The sequence below is a fragment of the Delphinapterus leucas genome, chromosome 7 (genome assembly GCF_059928025.1).
Source record: "Delphinapterus leucas isolate spDelLeu-1000000601 "Yukka" chromosome 7, BTC_Dleu_Yukka2, whole genome shotgun sequence".
NCBI lineage: Eukaryota > Metazoa > Chordata > Mammalia > Artiodactyla > Monodontidae > Delphinapterus > Delphinapterus leucas.
Genome location: NC_143135.1, coordinates 7,767,370 through 7,784,354, shown reverse-complemented (window position 1 = coordinate 7,784,354; position 16,985 = coordinate 7,767,370). Strand labels below are relative to the sequence as shown.

General features: G+C 56.1%; 2 protein-coding genes across 2 annotated transcripts in view; both read left to right on the top strand.

The window, feature by feature from the left end:
• LOC111184043 (solute carrier family 22 member 11-like) overlaps positions 1 to 13,985 on the top strand; it is a 47,940-nt gene extending 33,955 nt beyond the window's left edge. The window contains 2 exon segments of the mRNA XM_089914592.1: positions 12,884 to 13,087; positions 13,631 to 13,985. Coding sequence (XP_089770718.1) covers positions 12,884 to 13,087; positions 13,631 to 13,694 — 268 coding nt within the window. The 3' untranslated portion in view covers positions 13,695 to 13,985.
• SLC22A12 (solute carrier family 22 member 12) lies at positions 7,642 to 12,806 on the top strand. The gene is given in 7 exon segments (XM_089914205.1): positions 7,642 to 8,034; positions 8,740 to 8,843; positions 9,340 to 9,485; positions 9,538 to 9,706; positions 12,578 to 12,666; positions 12,669 to 12,700; positions 12,753 to 12,806. Coding segments are annotated over 7 exon segments (987 nt in total).
• Positions 13,986 to 16,985: the final 3,000 nt, after the last annotated feature.

Sequence of the window (16,985 nt, the reverse complement as noted above, 5' to 3'; positions counted from 1 at the left end):
CCCGAGTCTAAGCATTTCTCCCACCTGCCCTGACGTCTTAGAGCTGACCCTCGTCTTTGCTTACGGGGACACCAGCCCTGAGGACCCCCTCCTACCCTCCTCCTTTTTCAGTGCATTCTCTACACAGCAGCCAGAGGGATCTTTTTAAAACATGTCAGACCACATCGTTCCCCTCCTCAAAACCCTATAAGGATCTGTGTGCTCTGGCCCCACAGCTGCTCACCTCATTCTACTCTCACCCCATTCCCTCCCCGGCCTCCTTACCAAGCCTTGGGCACACCAGGCACACACCCACCCCAGGGCGTTTGTATTTGCTCTTCTCTCTGCCAGGGATGTTCTATCCCCAGGCACCTGTGTGCCTTGTCCCCTTACCTATTTGTGTCTCTTCCAATGTCACCTCCACAGAGAGGTCTTCCCTGACTGCCATGTCTAAAGGAACCGCCTCACTCTTAACCCTTATGCCACCTTGTTCCTCTCCATGGCGTGACCACTACTCATCATTGGATTATATTCATCTATGCTTTAGTTTGCTTCCCCTCCCCCAGCGGCATGGCCTCCATGGAGCACAAGGGCAGGTACTTAGCTTGTTTGTTCTCTGCTGCATCCCCAGTGCCAAGAGCAGTGGCTGGTGCGTAATCAATGCTCTGTAAAATCTGCTCAGTGAAGAATGAATCTCCACAACAGTAAGAGAAAAGCACACTTGATATCCTCTAAGAGATCAAGGAAATGATGCCACCCATGAAACAAGAAGTGGAAGTTAGGAAACAAGAACAGGCAGTTGTAGGAAGGACCAAATAGTAATTTTGAAATGATAAGTATAAATTCTGAAGTTAAAATTCCCACAGTTTGAAAATCAGAGTCTCAACTGAAGAACTGAAGAGCAGAATGAGTTCAAGTAAAGAGCAGCTCAGTGAGCTGGATGCTGGCGTGGAACACCTCCCACCAGGAGGAGGTTGATTCTGATGAATTCTGGAATGTGTTTGTGTTTGTAGTGTGCACTTTAAGTATTTGCTCATTCATTCAGTCCACACTTGCTGAGTGCCTCCTAAGCGCCAGGCTTTGCTCCAGGTGAAGGGGATACAGCAGTGAGCAAAACTGACCAGGCCCCCACTTCCAAGGAGCTTACATTCTAGCAGTGGGAAGCCAGACAACAAGGGAATCCATGAGTAAAAGATGAAATGTGCTGGATGGTGGGGAGGGCAATGGGGAGAAGAGAAGCAGGAAAGGAGGCTGGGGAGCGCGAGGTTGGGGGCAGTTAACATTTAAATAGGGGGTCAGAAATGAACTTATTTACAAAACAGAAATAGAGTCACAGATGTAGAAAACAAACCTATGGTTACCAAGGGGGAAAGGGGGTGAGGGATAAAGTGGGACATTGGGGTTGACATATACACACTACTATATCTAAAATAGATAAATAATAAGGACCCACTGTATAGCACAGGGAATTCTATTCAATACTCTGTAATGACCTATATGGGAAAAGAATCTAAAAAAGAGTGGATATGTGTATATGTATAACTGACTCACTTTGCTGTACAGCAGAAACTAACACGACACTGTACATCAACTACCCTCCAATAGAACTTTTAAATAAATAAATAGGGGGTCAGGGAAGGCCTTGATGAGAATGAGACTTCTTCACAAAGACTTGGATGAAGTGAGCTGTGTGGCTTTCTGGGAGAAAAGCGTTCCCGGAGGAAGGAACAGCAAGTGCAAAGGCCCTGAGGCAGAGACATGGAGCAACAGGAGGAGGCCAGTGGGGCTGGCGTGGACGCAGGAAGGACAGGAGAGGAGCTTACTGAGACAGCAGAGGCCGACAGTGAGGGGCCTTTGACTTTCACGCTGCGTGAAATGAGGAGGCACTGCTGGGTTTCCTGCACAGCAGTGACACAGTCTGATGGAAGTTGACGAAATAAAAATTCACATCTTAAGGCAAGACAAGAAAAATTTTAACATAAAACTTTTTCTCTGCCCTCTGGCCTCCTCCCTCCCCATGGTGTGCATAGTGCCTCCACGTTCTGTGTTAACCAGACCTCCCCAATGCCAGAGGTACCTGCTCAACCATAAAGATCCATTTTTCTCCTTCTGGCGCCAGCCCTGTAACTCCTTAGAAGATAACATTCTTTTCTCTATCCTGTAAGGGGTCAAGATGACCCACCACTCACCTTGTATGGCCCAGAACAGACTGGTCAGATGGCCTGGGGAGATACTGGGCCACACCTAATGGAAGTTCTTAGCTTAAATCCTTACAACCATATTAAGGTTACTGGCTATGTTACTTGTATTCTGTCTATTTATAAGATTACTGTTTCTTGCATTACCCAATGTGTGACTGAGCCTCTGATAAAATCAGTGATGATTAGGTGACTTGAAAGGATAGATCAAGCACCCAGCTCTGTAAGATCAATGCCTGTAACAGTGTAACTCTAGGTATGGGAAGAAGTGACAAGAGGGCACAATTTCCTGGACCATAAAAGACTAATGAGACAGGCAGCCCAGAGGCTCTTGGCTACTGTTAACAGGGCCTAGTCCAGGAATAGCACACTGAGAGGCCTGTCAATGAAATCCTCGCCTGACCTGGGAATGAGCATTCCTAGCGCCATGGGACAAATTGGTCACAGAGCGCCTCCGAAGCCTTGGTCGAAATTAAGTCCCAAAGGGAAGGGATTGTGAAATAAAGAACGTTGCCTACCATCCAGTTCCACAAGAATCCAGTCATTTGCCACCGCAGTCTCTGACCTACAGTAACCCTAAAAAAATGCAGGGCAAAGATCAAGATGAGGCACTTTGTGCTCTGGGAAAACTTGCAGAACGGGCCTTTGGATAATGAGCTATTTTCAGGAGACATTTTTTATGAACTAGGATTCTTGCACCTTCTCACATTTAGAAAAGCACTAAGGTCATTAACTAAGATGTCCGTTCCTCGTGACTAACGGCAACCTTCTCCTGAGATGTGTGCTCAATTGCAGGTTCCCGCTTTGCCAAAATCACGTCTATACTGGCCTCCCCCTTAAACTCTTCAGAACAGTCCCTAGAGCTCTCTCAGAGACTGTCTCCCAGGTTATAATCCTCAGTTTGGCTCAAATAAAATTTTCCATTTCTTTCTTAGGTTGACATTGATTAATTTTTTTTGTTAACAAAGTAAGACAGAATCCCTCTATCTGTGTGCATGTGGAGAATAGATGGCAGAGGCTCAAAGGTGGAGGAAGGGAGGCCAGTGAAGAGGCCCTTGCAATGATCCAGGGAAACACGGCAGCAGCTTGGGCCACGGGGGTAGCAGATGGGGAGGGGAGGAGTGGGCATGGCCCAGGCATGGCTTTAAGGTCAAGCCAACAGGACATCCTGGCAAATGGCATATGAAGTATGACAGGGATGGCTCCAGGGTTTTTTCCTGAGCAGCTGGAAAGATGGAGTCCCCAACCGCTGAGACAGGAAAGCCACAGAGAAGCATGTTTACAGGGAGCTCAGCTTTGGCCTCGGTAATTGTGGGACGTCTGTTAGGCCTATTAGAAAGTGATTAAAGATAACTGAGGTGATACAAAGTTTATTTAACACTTCACGGATAGACCTAGAGATTATCATACTAAGTGAAGTAAGTCAGACAGGGAAAGAAAATATATGATATCACGCATACGTGGCATCTAATTTTTTTAAATTATACAAATGAACTTATTTACAAAACAGAAAAGACTCACAGATTTCGAAAACAAACTTGTGGTGACCAAAGGGGAAACGTGGTGGGCAGGGGTGGGGATAAATTAGGAGCTTGGGATTAGCATACACACACTACTACATATAAAATAGATAACCAGCAAGGACCTATTGTATAGCACAGGGAACTCTACTCTATATTCTGTAATAACCTATATGGGAAAAGGAATCTGAAAAAGAATGAGTATATGTATCTGTATAACTGAATCACTATGCTGTACACTTGAAACTAACACAACAATAAACTATAAAATTAACTATAAATCAATTATACTCCAATAAAATTTTTTTAAATGGTGAATTAGATAAAAATTTCAAAAAAAACCCCCACAACACTTCATGACGTGGACCATCTCCATTCAGAGAACTGCAAAATGAGGGAGGGGGAAGGCAGGAAGCTTTATAAAATAAAGAATAAAGAACAGGATGTGAAAAGTAGAAAATATCAGATTGGCTGGGACCACATAGTGAACCCTGTTTGGAATGAGAAGCAACAAGGCAATAAGTATAAAGCCCAGGGTTGGCTTGTCGTCTGGGGACCGGCTGACTGCATACACTGCATTTCTGGTCAAGCGGAGCACTTACAGGGGCATGGATGTTATCAAAGTTTTCCTTTGTTGCCATGGCACCCCCAGCAGGAGCAGCTCCATCTGGGGCCTTCTGTATTTCAACAGACCCCTACGTTTAGGGGGTTGGATTAAAGTCTAGCATTCCAACAAGAGGTCTTTGAAGAGGTGAATTGTCCCAAAGATAGAGGAGAGAGACTGAGAAGAGGACCAAGTACTGAGCCTTGTGACCTCAAGGGTAAGAGTGTGGGGAGAAGAGGAGGAATCAGTCAAAGAGATTGAGAAGCGGGGGAGGGGGAGGAGAGCCGGGCGAGCCCTGGGGCCCAGGGAAGAAGGGTCTTATGAAAAGAGAAATCTCAGAGGCTGTGATGGCTCAAGTAAGATGAAAATAGAAAGTGGCACTGAACTCGCTGTAGGGACATCATTGGTGACCATGGGGTGACAGGGCAAAAACTTGATGAAGATGAATCCAAAAAACAATGGGAAGAGAGATTGGAGATGGGTGTCGACAAGCCTTTTATGGAACTGTACAGTAAATAGAAGCAGAAGAAGAGGGTGGCAGCTGAAGAGAGATGCAAGGTTGAAAGTGAGGGGAGCTTTTTTGAGGACTGGAGAAAAAAGCAGCATGTTTGTACATTGATGGGAATTGTCCAGTAGGGAGAGAAAATCAGGTGCCAAGGAGGAAGGGGAGTCTTGAAAAGGTGGAGAGGTGGGCTGCAGGGCACACAGGGAGGAGCTGGCCACGATGAGAGGGGACGTGTAGGGCATTTACGGTGGCAGGATGGAAGGCAGAATGTTGGGGCACCGAGGCCTGTTGGCTTCGGTGAGAGACTCAGACTGTTGGTTTCTGATGGCTTCTATTTTCTTAGTGAAATAAGGAGAAAAGACATTTACTGAGAGGACAGAAGAGGAGGTGGGAGGTTTGAAGAGAGGAGATGGTATAAGAGAGCTCCTAGTTTGTGTGTTCAAATATAAGGCTAACAGAAATAAAATATGTCACTGCCAAACCACAACAGAAGAAAAATAGAACAAGAAAAAGCAATGGATTCCACAGAAAATAGGAACAAGGAAAAGATTTAAAGGGAAAATATGGTAAAGAAGAAAAAGCATCAAAAGGCCAAACATGACCATAACCACAATAAATGTGAATAGGCTAGAATCACTAGGTAAAAGGCAGAGGCTTTTCATTTGGACTTTACAAAAGGAGATGTTAAGCTTAGTTTGCATTCCAGGCTTATGAAGCAGAACATACAATGACTAAAATAGAGTCTGGAAGTATTCACACCAAATTGTTACCAGTGGTGATCACTGGTTGGTGAGTTTAGGAGAGATCTTTGTTTTCTTTTTACCTTTCAATATGTTTTGATTTTGAATTTTTTGGAAGGGACATACATTAATTTTATTATCAGGGGGAAAAAAGAAGTTGTTTTTAAAAACAGCTGAAGCACGTCTTCATGGAACCTTTGTTTGCTGTCCAAACCTGGGTTCCAAAGATGCTCTTAAGAAGGGTCCCTGCCTAACATGAACTGGATGGAATTGAGGCCAGCTGGACAATAACAGAAGGGTGCAGGACAGTGTGAAGAGGGGGGCTCCACTGCCCATTCTGAGCTCCACGGGGAGGCAGGAATAATCAAGGAGAGCTCCCTGGAGGAGGAGGCTCTTGTAGTACATGGAGGATGTGGCCCAAGGGTGAGCCTGGAGATAGCATTCTAGGCTAGGGGCACTGTCTGAGTAAGGCCAGGAGCCCACCGAGCCAGCACAGGGTGCATGTGGGAAGCAGTGGTGAGTTGGGGTACAGAGGCCAGGGAGGCGAGGAGGTTGTACCTGTGAGCTACATGAATGGGCCAAGGGAAGAGTGGGCAAGACAAAAGGAAGCAGTGGGAGGGGAGATATTCTTAAAATAGGTGGGCCTCATGCTCCAAAGCACATGAGAATAAATGGCTGGGTCACCATCACTGCTCCATTGCCCACTCTCTACCTGCCACACGTCACACACACACTTGAACACACTCATGTACATATATGTGCGCATACATCTATACACTCATGCACACACACATTTCATGCACCACGTGTGTACACACATCTATGCACTCATGTATACATGCACACACATTTTTTGCCCTTTTGTGGCCTCTGGCCCTTTAGCCTGGAGAATTAACTATTGCAACCACGGGGGGGGGTGTCTCTTGGCTCAGGTCCAATCTTTCTTGACCTCCCCCCAAGCATGCATTGCTTCCCCACCCCCGCCCTGGCCATGGGATACATTGGCTAGCTGCTGCTGAGGGGGTGCCCCCTGGCTTTTAAGCAGGATTTGACAGGAGGGCTTTGCAGTGTGGGAGATGGGTTGCAGGGACAGGAACAGAGGCAGGAAGACCAGGGAAGGGACAGCTGTGGAGACAGAGAGGTGGGGGAGGAGAAGTTAGTAGGGCTTGGCCACTGGAGGGGTTGGGAAGTGAGTAACAGGAAGCATGAAACAAGACACGGAATTTGGGAGTGGATTTGGGGAGGGGGCAGAGACCTTGGGGAAACACTGAACTTGAGGAACCCATGGGGTGTCTGGTGACACTAAAAGCCCCATGAAGGACTCAGGAGGGGGTGACCGCAAAGCGGGGCAGCATCAATGACAGTGGACACGTACAAGTGAGGGGACGTGGGTGGAGGGCTGGGGCCACACTGGCTGGGATGCGTGGTGCTTGGATGCCTGCCGGTGACTCAGCCTACACACACACAGAAGTCCTCACGGCGCACGATGTCATACCAGCCCCCAGATTAAGAGGACCCCGGGCAATGCTTCTCCTGGGTCAGCCCTCAGCACCGGCAGAGCCAGGCCAAGGGGCAGCAGGGATGCTGGGGGCGGCGGCAGCCTCACGGCAACCAGGGCAGAGCCAAGGCCTCCCAGCCTACATGGGGCAGGAGCTGCCGTGCCTTTGAATTTGCACCTCCCTCAGAGCCGGGTTAAACTGACCAAGGAAATGATTACTAACCCCTCTTCCACAGTGTCACCTGGACACAGTAACTCCAGCCTGGGTGGCTTCAGCCTCCTCTTTCCCCACTTCCCAAATTCAGCTTCTCCCAGAGATCCAGGGGCAGCTGCATCTCTGGGGAGATGCCGGTGGCTTCAGGGTCACACCTCACAGACTCAGGTCCCCGTTGGAGCCACCCTGAGTGACGGCAGCTGAGCAGGAGCTCGGATACCCGCGGGCCAGGTCTGCGAAGCGGGCGCCACTGCCATGCCCCAGGTGGCCTGGCTGGCGGAGCAGGAGATGCCACGGGGGAGGCAGGCCCCTCACGTCAGCCCCTCTGCCCTGGGCCGGCCTCTGTGAAGTGGGCACCTCCACTGGCCCCCCGGGCAGGCTCCATGGCCTTTTCTGAACTCCCAGACTGAGTGGGCAGCCTGGGCAGGTTCCACGTTCTCCAGATGGTGGCCCTTGTGGTCCCCATCATGTGGCTCACCACTCAGAATATGCTGGAGAATTCCTCGGCCGCCATGCCCAGCCACCATGGCTGGGCGCCCCTCCTGGACAACAGCACTACCCAGGCCAGTGTCCCCAGGGCCCTGGACCCTGAGGCCCTCCTGGCCGTCTCCATCCCACCGGGCCCCAACCACGAGCCCCACCAGTGTCTCCGCTTCCGCCAACCACAGTGGCAGCTCCTGGCAACTCCTGCAGCCACCAACTGGAGCGAGGCTGCCACGGAGCCACACGTGGATGGCTGGGTCTATGACCGCAGCACCTCCACCATCGTGGCCAAGGTGAGGGCCTCCCCCAAGACCCTCCCCTGGTCCCAGCACCTTAGAGGCCAAAGTCACAGATTACAGTTGGCTGGACTCAAAAATGGCCCAGTCCCAGGAGGGACCCGCCACCCTTGGCCTCCACACTCACAGGTGGCTTCTGGCTCCTCCTCGGCCACATTGCCCTACAGGGGTTGGTGGCAGGAATGAGCCTGCAGACGGATACTCTCCCCAGGCTGTGGAAGAGCGGGTGGTACTAGAGCAGATCTGATACCCAGGCGGCCCTCCTGCAGCAACTCGGGCAGCTCTCTCCACCCAGGAGTCTCAGGGGACTCAGGGGAGAGTCGCTGGGTTCCCAGAGGCAGCATCCAGCAAATGAGGGAGAGCAGGAGAGGCGGCCCATCCCAGCAAGCAGAAGGGGCCTCTCTGTGGAACGGGAGGGAAGTGGCCTCGGGAAAGCGGGGAGGAGGTGCCAGCGTGGGGTGGCTGCTGTGGAGGGGCCAAAGCAAAGGAGGCAGATGAGGCCAGAGAGGGCTTGATCCTGGACCTGTGGGCAGTAGGGAGCCATGGAGGGGTTTAGGCAAGGGGTGACAACTCCAGAGGTCACCAGGCCGGCCGCCCGGCCCCAGTGCCCTGGGCCTTCCCATCTGGCTCCTCTGCGCCCTCCGCCCCTCCCACCTGGGCTATCCAGCCTCCTGAGCTCAGATCCTCTTCCTCTCCCACCAGGGGGACCTGATGTGTGACTCCGAGGCCCGGAAGCCCACGGCCCAGTCCATCTACCTGGACGGGATCCTGGTGGGAGCTGCTGTGTGCCGCCAAGCCTCTGACAAGTGAGGCCCCCTTTCCCCTCACTGTCCCTGTGCTCCCAGACTCCTGGCCCTGACTGGCCCTGAACTGGCCTCTTGCAGCCGGCCTGGGGAGAAAACTCCACTTGCAGTGGAAATACCTGCTCCCGGGTCTCGCTCTGACACCCTCCAACTGTGCCGCTGAGCAAAGCTCAGCCCCTCTCCGGGCCTCGGTTTCACTGACCCTCCTCTGCGGCTGTGAAATGTCATTGCCCTCATCAAATGTTCACTGCTAAAACCTGCTCAGCAACGTGCCTGCCTTCCGCTGCTGCTTGGCTGCCCCTGCTGACAGGGAGCTCACCCTCTGCCCAGTGCCTTCACTCCTGCCTGGGCCGCGGGGGCGCTGCCCACGAGCCCTCCCTCCACGGACGCAGAATGTGGGTCTGGCCCTGAGAGGCACTTTAGCACCGCTATGCTCAGCAGGCGAGCGTAGGGTGGGCACACCATGGACCCGGCCGCCCTCCCTGTGTGTGTGCCGCGTGTTTGGACTCAGGCTGGTGCTGACCTGGAGCTACCTTCCGATGGCCATGTGGGGCACGGCAGCCGCTTTCCTCCACACCTTCACCGTGTACTGCCTCTTCCGCTTCCTGGTGGCCTTCGCCGTGGCGGGCGTCATGATGAACACCGGCACTCTCCATAGGTCCCCCAACCCGGGCCGTGCAGGGGAGGCTCCTTGCAGTGACGGAGTGGACATCGGCGCAAGCCCGTGCCTTGGCAATGACTCTGAAAGCCCTGGGCTTCAGCTTGGGCCAGGTCCTGATGGCCGCAGTGGCCTACGGCGTGCGCGACTGGGCACTGCTGCGGCTGGCGGGCCCTGCCCCCTTCTTCCTCTGCTTTGTGTACCCCTGGTGGGTGCTACCCTTCCCTCTCCTCGGAGGAGATAACTGCCCACCCTCCACCCAGGGCGCAGAGGGCCGGGGTGCAGGAGGCCGGAGGGGAGCCACAGAAGCCTGGTACAGCCACAGCTCACCCACTCAACCCAGGGCTTCTTCCCCTGCTCCTCCCACGTGTCTCCACTCCCTCCGCCTTCTTTCCCATCACCTGTCGGCCCTTTCCCCTCTCCGGTCATTGCCTGCCTTGGCAAGTGTGCCTCCAGGCACGTTTTCTGAGCCCCTCCTTCGTGCCAGGCATGGCAGCACTAGGCCAGATGGGGGATGGGATGCAAAGATCCAGCACACACACACACACACACACACACACACACACACCACTCCCAAAACACAGCCACAGTCAGCCTTACATACTGACATTATTGCTAGAGGACAAGGACCACAACCCAATTGTCAGAGGGGGTCCTGGTTCCTCCACACAGGGCTGACACATATGGGAGGCTAGGAAATGTCTGCACTGACCTGCAATTAATCCGGCATGGCCCTTACCAAGCTCCTGGCACATAGTAGGTGCACAGTAAATATTTGTTGGATGGATGGAGAGATAGATATATAGATAGACAGGCAGACAGATAGATGAGTGAATGGATGGGTGGATGGATGGCTGGATGAATAGGTGGGTGGATGGTTGGATGGATGGATGGATGGCCCTTCAGGGTAGGGCTGAGCCTCACTCATCACATATATATAGGCCCAGCACCTGGTAGCCGCTTTGCCATTGCAGCCACCGCAGAAAGGAGCAGGGCAGAGGCCCAGTGGAGGACGGGGCACCTGCACCCACACTACGAGGAAGGCTGGCTCCACAGACCTCTCCCAGCGCAACAGCCTGGAGCAGAAAAGGCCTTAATACGGAGCCTGCAGCAACTAGCTTGCAGTCACTTGCCAGAGCAGGAGGCAATCACGTCTCATGCAGCGGCTCTGAGACGGGCGCTCGTACCTGACAGGCGGCCTTCTGGGAAGGCAGACTGACCCCCATAACGAGAGGGTGAAGGGCAAATGTCAGTGGTGCAGATTCCAGGGCACCCCTCCTGGCTCTCTGATGCTGAGGCTGACTCGCGGGGCTGAGCCCCTCTTTCCTTGGCAGACAGGCCCACACAGGTGCTACGTGCCCACATGTATTCATTACTCCACTACTTCATCACGTCAACAAATTGCACTGAGCACCACCATGGGTGGGGGGACTGGCTGGTGCCGGGGTGACAGCGATGAGCAGCACGGACAGGGTCACTGCCCATGTGGAGCTCGCAGGAAATCCCTTGCATCACAGCATCACAAACCACGCTTGGGGTTTGACGCATCAGTGGGGGATGTGGACCCATCTGAGGATGGGACTCCCTGGCCCCTCAGCTCCCGCCAGCTCCTCTGCCTCTCTTCCAACCCAATTTCTCTTCGTGAGAAGCGTCTGCACACACAAACCCACTCCAATGACCCTGCCGCCCTCGCTCTGCCCCCCTCACTCGGCCCCCGCACAAAAGGGCACCGATGCTCTCTCTCCGGGGATCTCACCTGTGCCCACCGCTCTCCCTCCAAACACTGCAGGCCCCCAACCCCCTCCCCTGTCCTGCCGCTCCCCGGCCTCCAGCCACCTGCGTGATGTCCCCATTACCAGTGTCTCGGCATCACAAACATAGCATCTCCTTACCCCTGCTCCTCCCAGGGCCTCCCCAACGTTGATGGTGGGCCCCCACCCCACAGGTACTGGAGTACCTGACACCTGACACCTCCCTCTCCCTCATGGTTGCTGCACCCCAAGTCCAGCAGTTCACAGGGTCTTGCCAACTCTACCTCTAATGTGCGCTTGAGTCCCTCTCTCTCCCCTGCTCTGCAAACCCCCAAGGATTTCAGGGACCTGGTGGCTGTGGAGCAGGCGGCCCCGCCCTGGCTGCTGCTGGGGGCGGGGTGCGGGGGGGCAACGTGTCTGGCTGGGGGACCTGAGTCTGGAGGCAGGAGCCTGTGCGCGGTGGTGGGCACCGAGGGGGCTCCGAGGCCTGGATGGTGCAGGGGATCTGGGCTTGATGTTGAGGGGGTGGGAGACAGGTTAGTGTTAGGGGCTGGGCCCTGCCACGGGGAGGGGGCACTGGGATGCCTGAGGCTGGCTGGCACTCAAGAGGCGGCGACTGTCACCGGGCATGGGCTCACCGGGCATGGGCGAAAGGCCCAAAAGTGAGGCAAGGGCAGTGGGCCGGTCGCCTGCGGGGGTGCTGGAGGTGAGGGGCACTGGTGACTGATGGGTGCAGGTGGACGGGGCTGGTGATGTCAGGACCAAGGACCCTGCTGCAGGCCTGAGCCCCTCCCCTGGTGGGTGTGGACCTGTTTGCAGGGAGGGGCACCTGAGGAGGGGCCAGCTCAGGCAGGAAGGTGTGGCCATGGGGATAAACAGAAGGGCCGTGTGACATAGGGGAGGGCTGGACAGTGGGGGACCCTGGTGGGCTTGCAGGACTGCGGTCCTGGACCCAGTGAGGGCGTCCTTACTGCACGCAGGCCCACCAGCCCTGGGTCCCGGGCGAGGCCAGGGAAGGGCCAGGGGGTTGGGAAGGAGGCAAGAAGCAAGAACAGGGGCCCCCAACCCCAGCCCAAGAGAGGGAGGAGGGAGGAGGGAGAAAGGGTGGCCTGCAGGGGAAGGAGGGTGCCAGAGGGCGCGGCTTCCGCAGCCCCGGAGCCCTGTGCTGCCCCCCCGCCCTCCGACCTCAGCCACCCTGAGCCTCGGTTGCCAGTGAGGCCACTCCTCTGGGCAGAAGGGCAGGGGGGGCAGTGAGGCTCATGCAGGCCAGACCCTGGGGACCACAGGCAGTGTCCGCCTCCCGCTTCCCTCCCTCTCCCCCACCCCAGGTGGCCGGCAGGCTCAGCACGGTGGCTCCTCCTTACGGGCCGGCTGGAGAGGGGCCTGCGGGAGCTACAGAGGGATGCTGCCGTCAACGGCAGAGGGCAGTGCGGGACGCACTGACCATCGAGGTGAGGCGGAGCTGGGCCTTCCCCCTTGAATCTCTCTTTCACGTGGTCTCAGGGCTGCCCAGGTGCATCCCGACCCAGCCTGACCCACTGCGCCTCTCTGGGCTGAGTAGGGCCGGGCCAGAGTGAGAGGCCAAAGCCACAGGTAGGCAGTGCGGCCCCTCATAGGTGCATCTGTGCGGGCAGGATGACCGCAGTGGGCCTGGGCCAGACGGCAGCCCGAGGGGGAGCCATCCTGGGGCCTCTGCTCCGGCTGCTGGGTGTACACGGTGCCTCCCTACCCCTGCTGGTGTACGGGGCGGCGCCAGTGCCGAGCGGCCTGGCTGCACTGCTGCTGCCCGAGACCCAGAGCCTGCCACTGCGCGACACTATCCAATATGCGTGGAGCCAGTGAGTGGGCCATCCCCTCCACCCTCCGGAGAACCCCAGAAGAGGGCAGGCCTGGCAGCCACCCCTACTGCTGGACCGAGGGAGAAGCAGAGGCCCAGAGAGGGATAGGACTGGCCCAGAGTCACACAGCACATTTTTGGGAGATTGGAGACCAAGGGCTGGGTCTCCCGGCTGACAGTATGGACTTTGTCCCCTACCCTTCATTCCACCATTTGAGACCTAAATGCCCTAGCTACCCCCCAGCTCCACCTCGGGAGAGATCAAGGGGAAGGGAGGGTGTAGGACTTTGTGAGAGGGAGAGCTAAGGGTGTGACGGCTGTACTGCAGGTCCTCACGGGCCCCAGACTCTACTACTAAAGCCCCTAGATGTCTATCAAGGCTGTCACTGCGCACCCATCCCCCACGATGTGCTCAGGGAGCTCAGTCCTGGGCCCCTGAGAGCAGGGCAGCAGTATCTCCTAAGTCTTCAGGACGGACACATGTCAGGGGTCAGGCGTGACTTGCACCCACGAGACATAACCCCTCCGTGCCTCTCCTGAACAGGGCAGTAAAGAAGGCAACACACAGCACCCAGGGGTGTCCTGTTCTGAAATCCACACGACCTTAGGCCTCCTGGGAAGCCTGCGATGGGATGGCAGGAGGAGGCTCTTCTCTGCGGAAGGAGAGCAAAGGCCTCGGTTTCCGGAGGGCTGGGGGTCTGCCCCTCCAGCCGAGCCCAGCCTCTCACTATCTAAGGAGCCGCCCTGAACACAGAAGGGGCCAAGGAAGGTGTGATTGGCAGGACGCTGCCCGGTACACCATCACCCGGCCCTCTCTCAAGGCTGCTGAGAGAGGAGCAGGGGCCCGACCCGACCCTAGGCTTCCTCGCCCCTCACCAGCCCTGAGCTCACAGGCTGACGTCAGCCACGCTCAAAACCTCCCCAGCTTCTCACGCCACCCTGAAGGCTCCGCACAAGCGCCCCTCAACTTTACCAGAGAGACAGCTCAGGCCCTCCCCATCCCCCTCGCTACTCCAGCCACGCAGCCAGGTCTTCTGCCTGGAATGCTTCTGCCCCTTCCCTACCTGACAAATACCCCGCCTCAGCCTCCCATACCCAGGGCAATGGCCTTGTTCTGGGGCCCAGCGCCCAACCCAAGTCTCCAGTAGAATTCTTACCACGGCTGCGGCCTGTGAGTCCCCAGAGGGTTGGGGTAGTCCGCCTCCCCGTGTCCCCAGCTCCCACACAGACCAGAGGGCCATCGGTGCGAGGGAGACGGGAGAGTGAATAAAGGACTGTGCCTCGGCGACTCCAGTGATGAGCCCCCAGGGTCTGCCGGCACAGGGGGTGGGGACTTCCTCCCTGGGACGGCCCTTACCCAGGCCAGCTTCCCTGTCCTGAGTGCCAGCCGAGTGGCTGCCTTTTCCAGCCTCTGCTGTGGGCCAGGCACCGTGCTGGACGCCTCAAGGCATCGTCTCGTTTCATCTTTTCCTGAACGCTTTGTGGTAGATGTTGCCCCATTTTACATACGGGAAATCTAAGGCTCAGAGAAACTGTGCCTGGAGGCCTGTGACACCCAGCGAGGAGGGGCAGATTAGGAGTCAAGCGCAGGTCCGAAGGCCTCCAGAGCCAGCTCTGGCCCCAACACCCCCAGCCTGGCCTCAGGCCTCAAAGTCTGGGCATCCAGTGAGCTTCTCGAGAGCAGGGCCTCCCTCTAGAAACCATCCCAAACCCCCTCACTGGCATCACTTATGGGGAAACCCAGTGCAAGAGCTCAGATGGAAAGGGATGGGCCCCGAGCTCCCCCACCCCAGCTAACACACTCATGGGTGCAGCAGGAGGCCTTTCCTGCCCAGCGGGGTCCCCGTCAGCTGCCCCATCTACTGAGTCACCCCAGACCTGTGCTCAGGTGGTCTCTGGTCCACCTGTGCCTGTGCCTCTGCTTCCAGGCACCTCAGCAGAAGGCTGCACGCCTCTACACTGACATACACACACACACATCAGTGAGGTGTACACACGTGGGCACACACGTAAGAAGGTCAACGGGAAATCAGGAAGCAGCTCCCTGGCCCCGGGAGACAGGATCACTCCCTGGCTTGGTCATATCTGCCTGGGCCTCTGGGGGGTCGTGTCCTTTAGCTGTCTGCCTGTGGCCACCCCTCAGTGAAGACCCCCAGAACAAAGGGGCTGGGTGTGGGGATCATGTTTGTAAAGATGCCCAAAGGTGAGATTTTGCCAGCCTGCCGTGGACCTTCTGTCTTGTCTGCCTGCTGCCCAGCTGAGCCTCAGCTGCCTTACTTACTGTTGCTTAGCATTCTTGGGGCCTTAGGGTATCCGGAAGCCTCCAGCAGGCAGACCCCAGGGCTGGTGGAAGATGGCCCCTCCTCTCCCCAGCGATGTCCTCCAGCTCACCGAGTGGTCAGAGCTGTCCCTCTGCCCAAATTCAGAACGGCCTTGCTCCTGGTCCTTCCAGGTGGTCACAGCCTTCCAGGACCCAGGGCCTACCTAATTCCAACATGTCACTCCTCACTTAATTCAACAGGACCTAGAAGCTGGGAGGTCCAGGGCCCTGCCCCTCTGGGGCAGCTAGGGAGTGAGTGTCATCACTGTGGCCGAGTGGGCGCCCTACCAAGGGAGAAGGGGCCTCCCTCGGCAGCAGCCACAGGCCTACAATCAGCTAGGTGCCACTACCCGAAAGGCAGGTCTTCACTTGGGACACACTCGCTCTTTTGATGCCCGTGCCAGTTTGCTCCTGGCCCCGGAAGCTGCTGGGCACCCTGCAGTGGTAGAGCCAAGGGAAGTGGGTGTGGGAAAGAAGAACCCACCACCACCCCTACAGTCTCCGCCCCCCCCCCCATGGCAGGAGACGCCTCAGGCAGCAGGCACAGGAAAATGCCTCAGGACCCACTTTGGCCATTCTCCTGCCTCCAGCCAGGCCTGCAGCTCACCCAGGAGGGTGTGTGAGGGAGGACAGTGTCAGCAACACAGGCCCCATGTCCACCCCCAGGAGGAGGACATCCTCCCAGAAGAGCCCAGAGCTTGTGTTCCCTCCCCTGGGGGCTTTCATGGCCAGTGCAGGTCTTCAAGGTCGAGGGCAGCAGCCAGACTTCACTGCAAGCTTCTTCCCCAAACTCCGTCCTTCCTTTCCCATTCCCCTCCCCCGGTAGAATCTCCTGACACATCCCTGCCAGTACCAGCTGGCAAGGAGCAGCGTGCCTGGAATTCCGGCCACCCCCCCCCCATATGCTGTTTGGACTCTCCTGGGGGTCACTGCCAGCCCAGCCAGACACCAAGGAGCCCAGGGCCGGCCCAGGTGTTAAGGTCAGTATCAGATGCACGGGATGAAGTAGCTAAGAGCAAGGTGACCGTCTCTTACGGACAAGTACAGTAAGTCAGCGGCAGAGTCCAGGAAGCTTTCCTCTTACTACCAAGTCCTTGGGTGGCAGGGCTCTTAGCTTCCTTACGCAGAGAGGAAAACACCCAGTCCCACAGGCACACGGCAGTGAGCCGGACTGGGGCCCATCCTTCCAGCTCCTGCACGCTCCCTCTTTCTGGCCCCCTACTCTGATAGACTATTCAAGGCCACTGTAGAATTTCTGGAGTAAGGATGCTCCCTTCTTGATACCAAGGAAATCCTGCCTGCCTCTCTCTGCTTTCTCTGGCCAGTGGTGATGGGGGAGGAGAACCTGAGCTAAGTCTCCATTCCTTGGACCGAGAGAGAGGCAGCAGAAGAGCTGGGGGCAATACCAGCCACAGGAACAGGATGTCCTGACAAACCTGCCTCAGGTCAGGCCTCCCCCTCGGGCTCCCACAGAGCGTTAGAGGCGGCCTCGGTGATGCTGATCTCCAAGACTGAGCAGCTGTAGGAGGCAAGCGGGGCCCAACCCTCCCTCCTGGTGGCTGGTTCGGGAGGGCAAGGG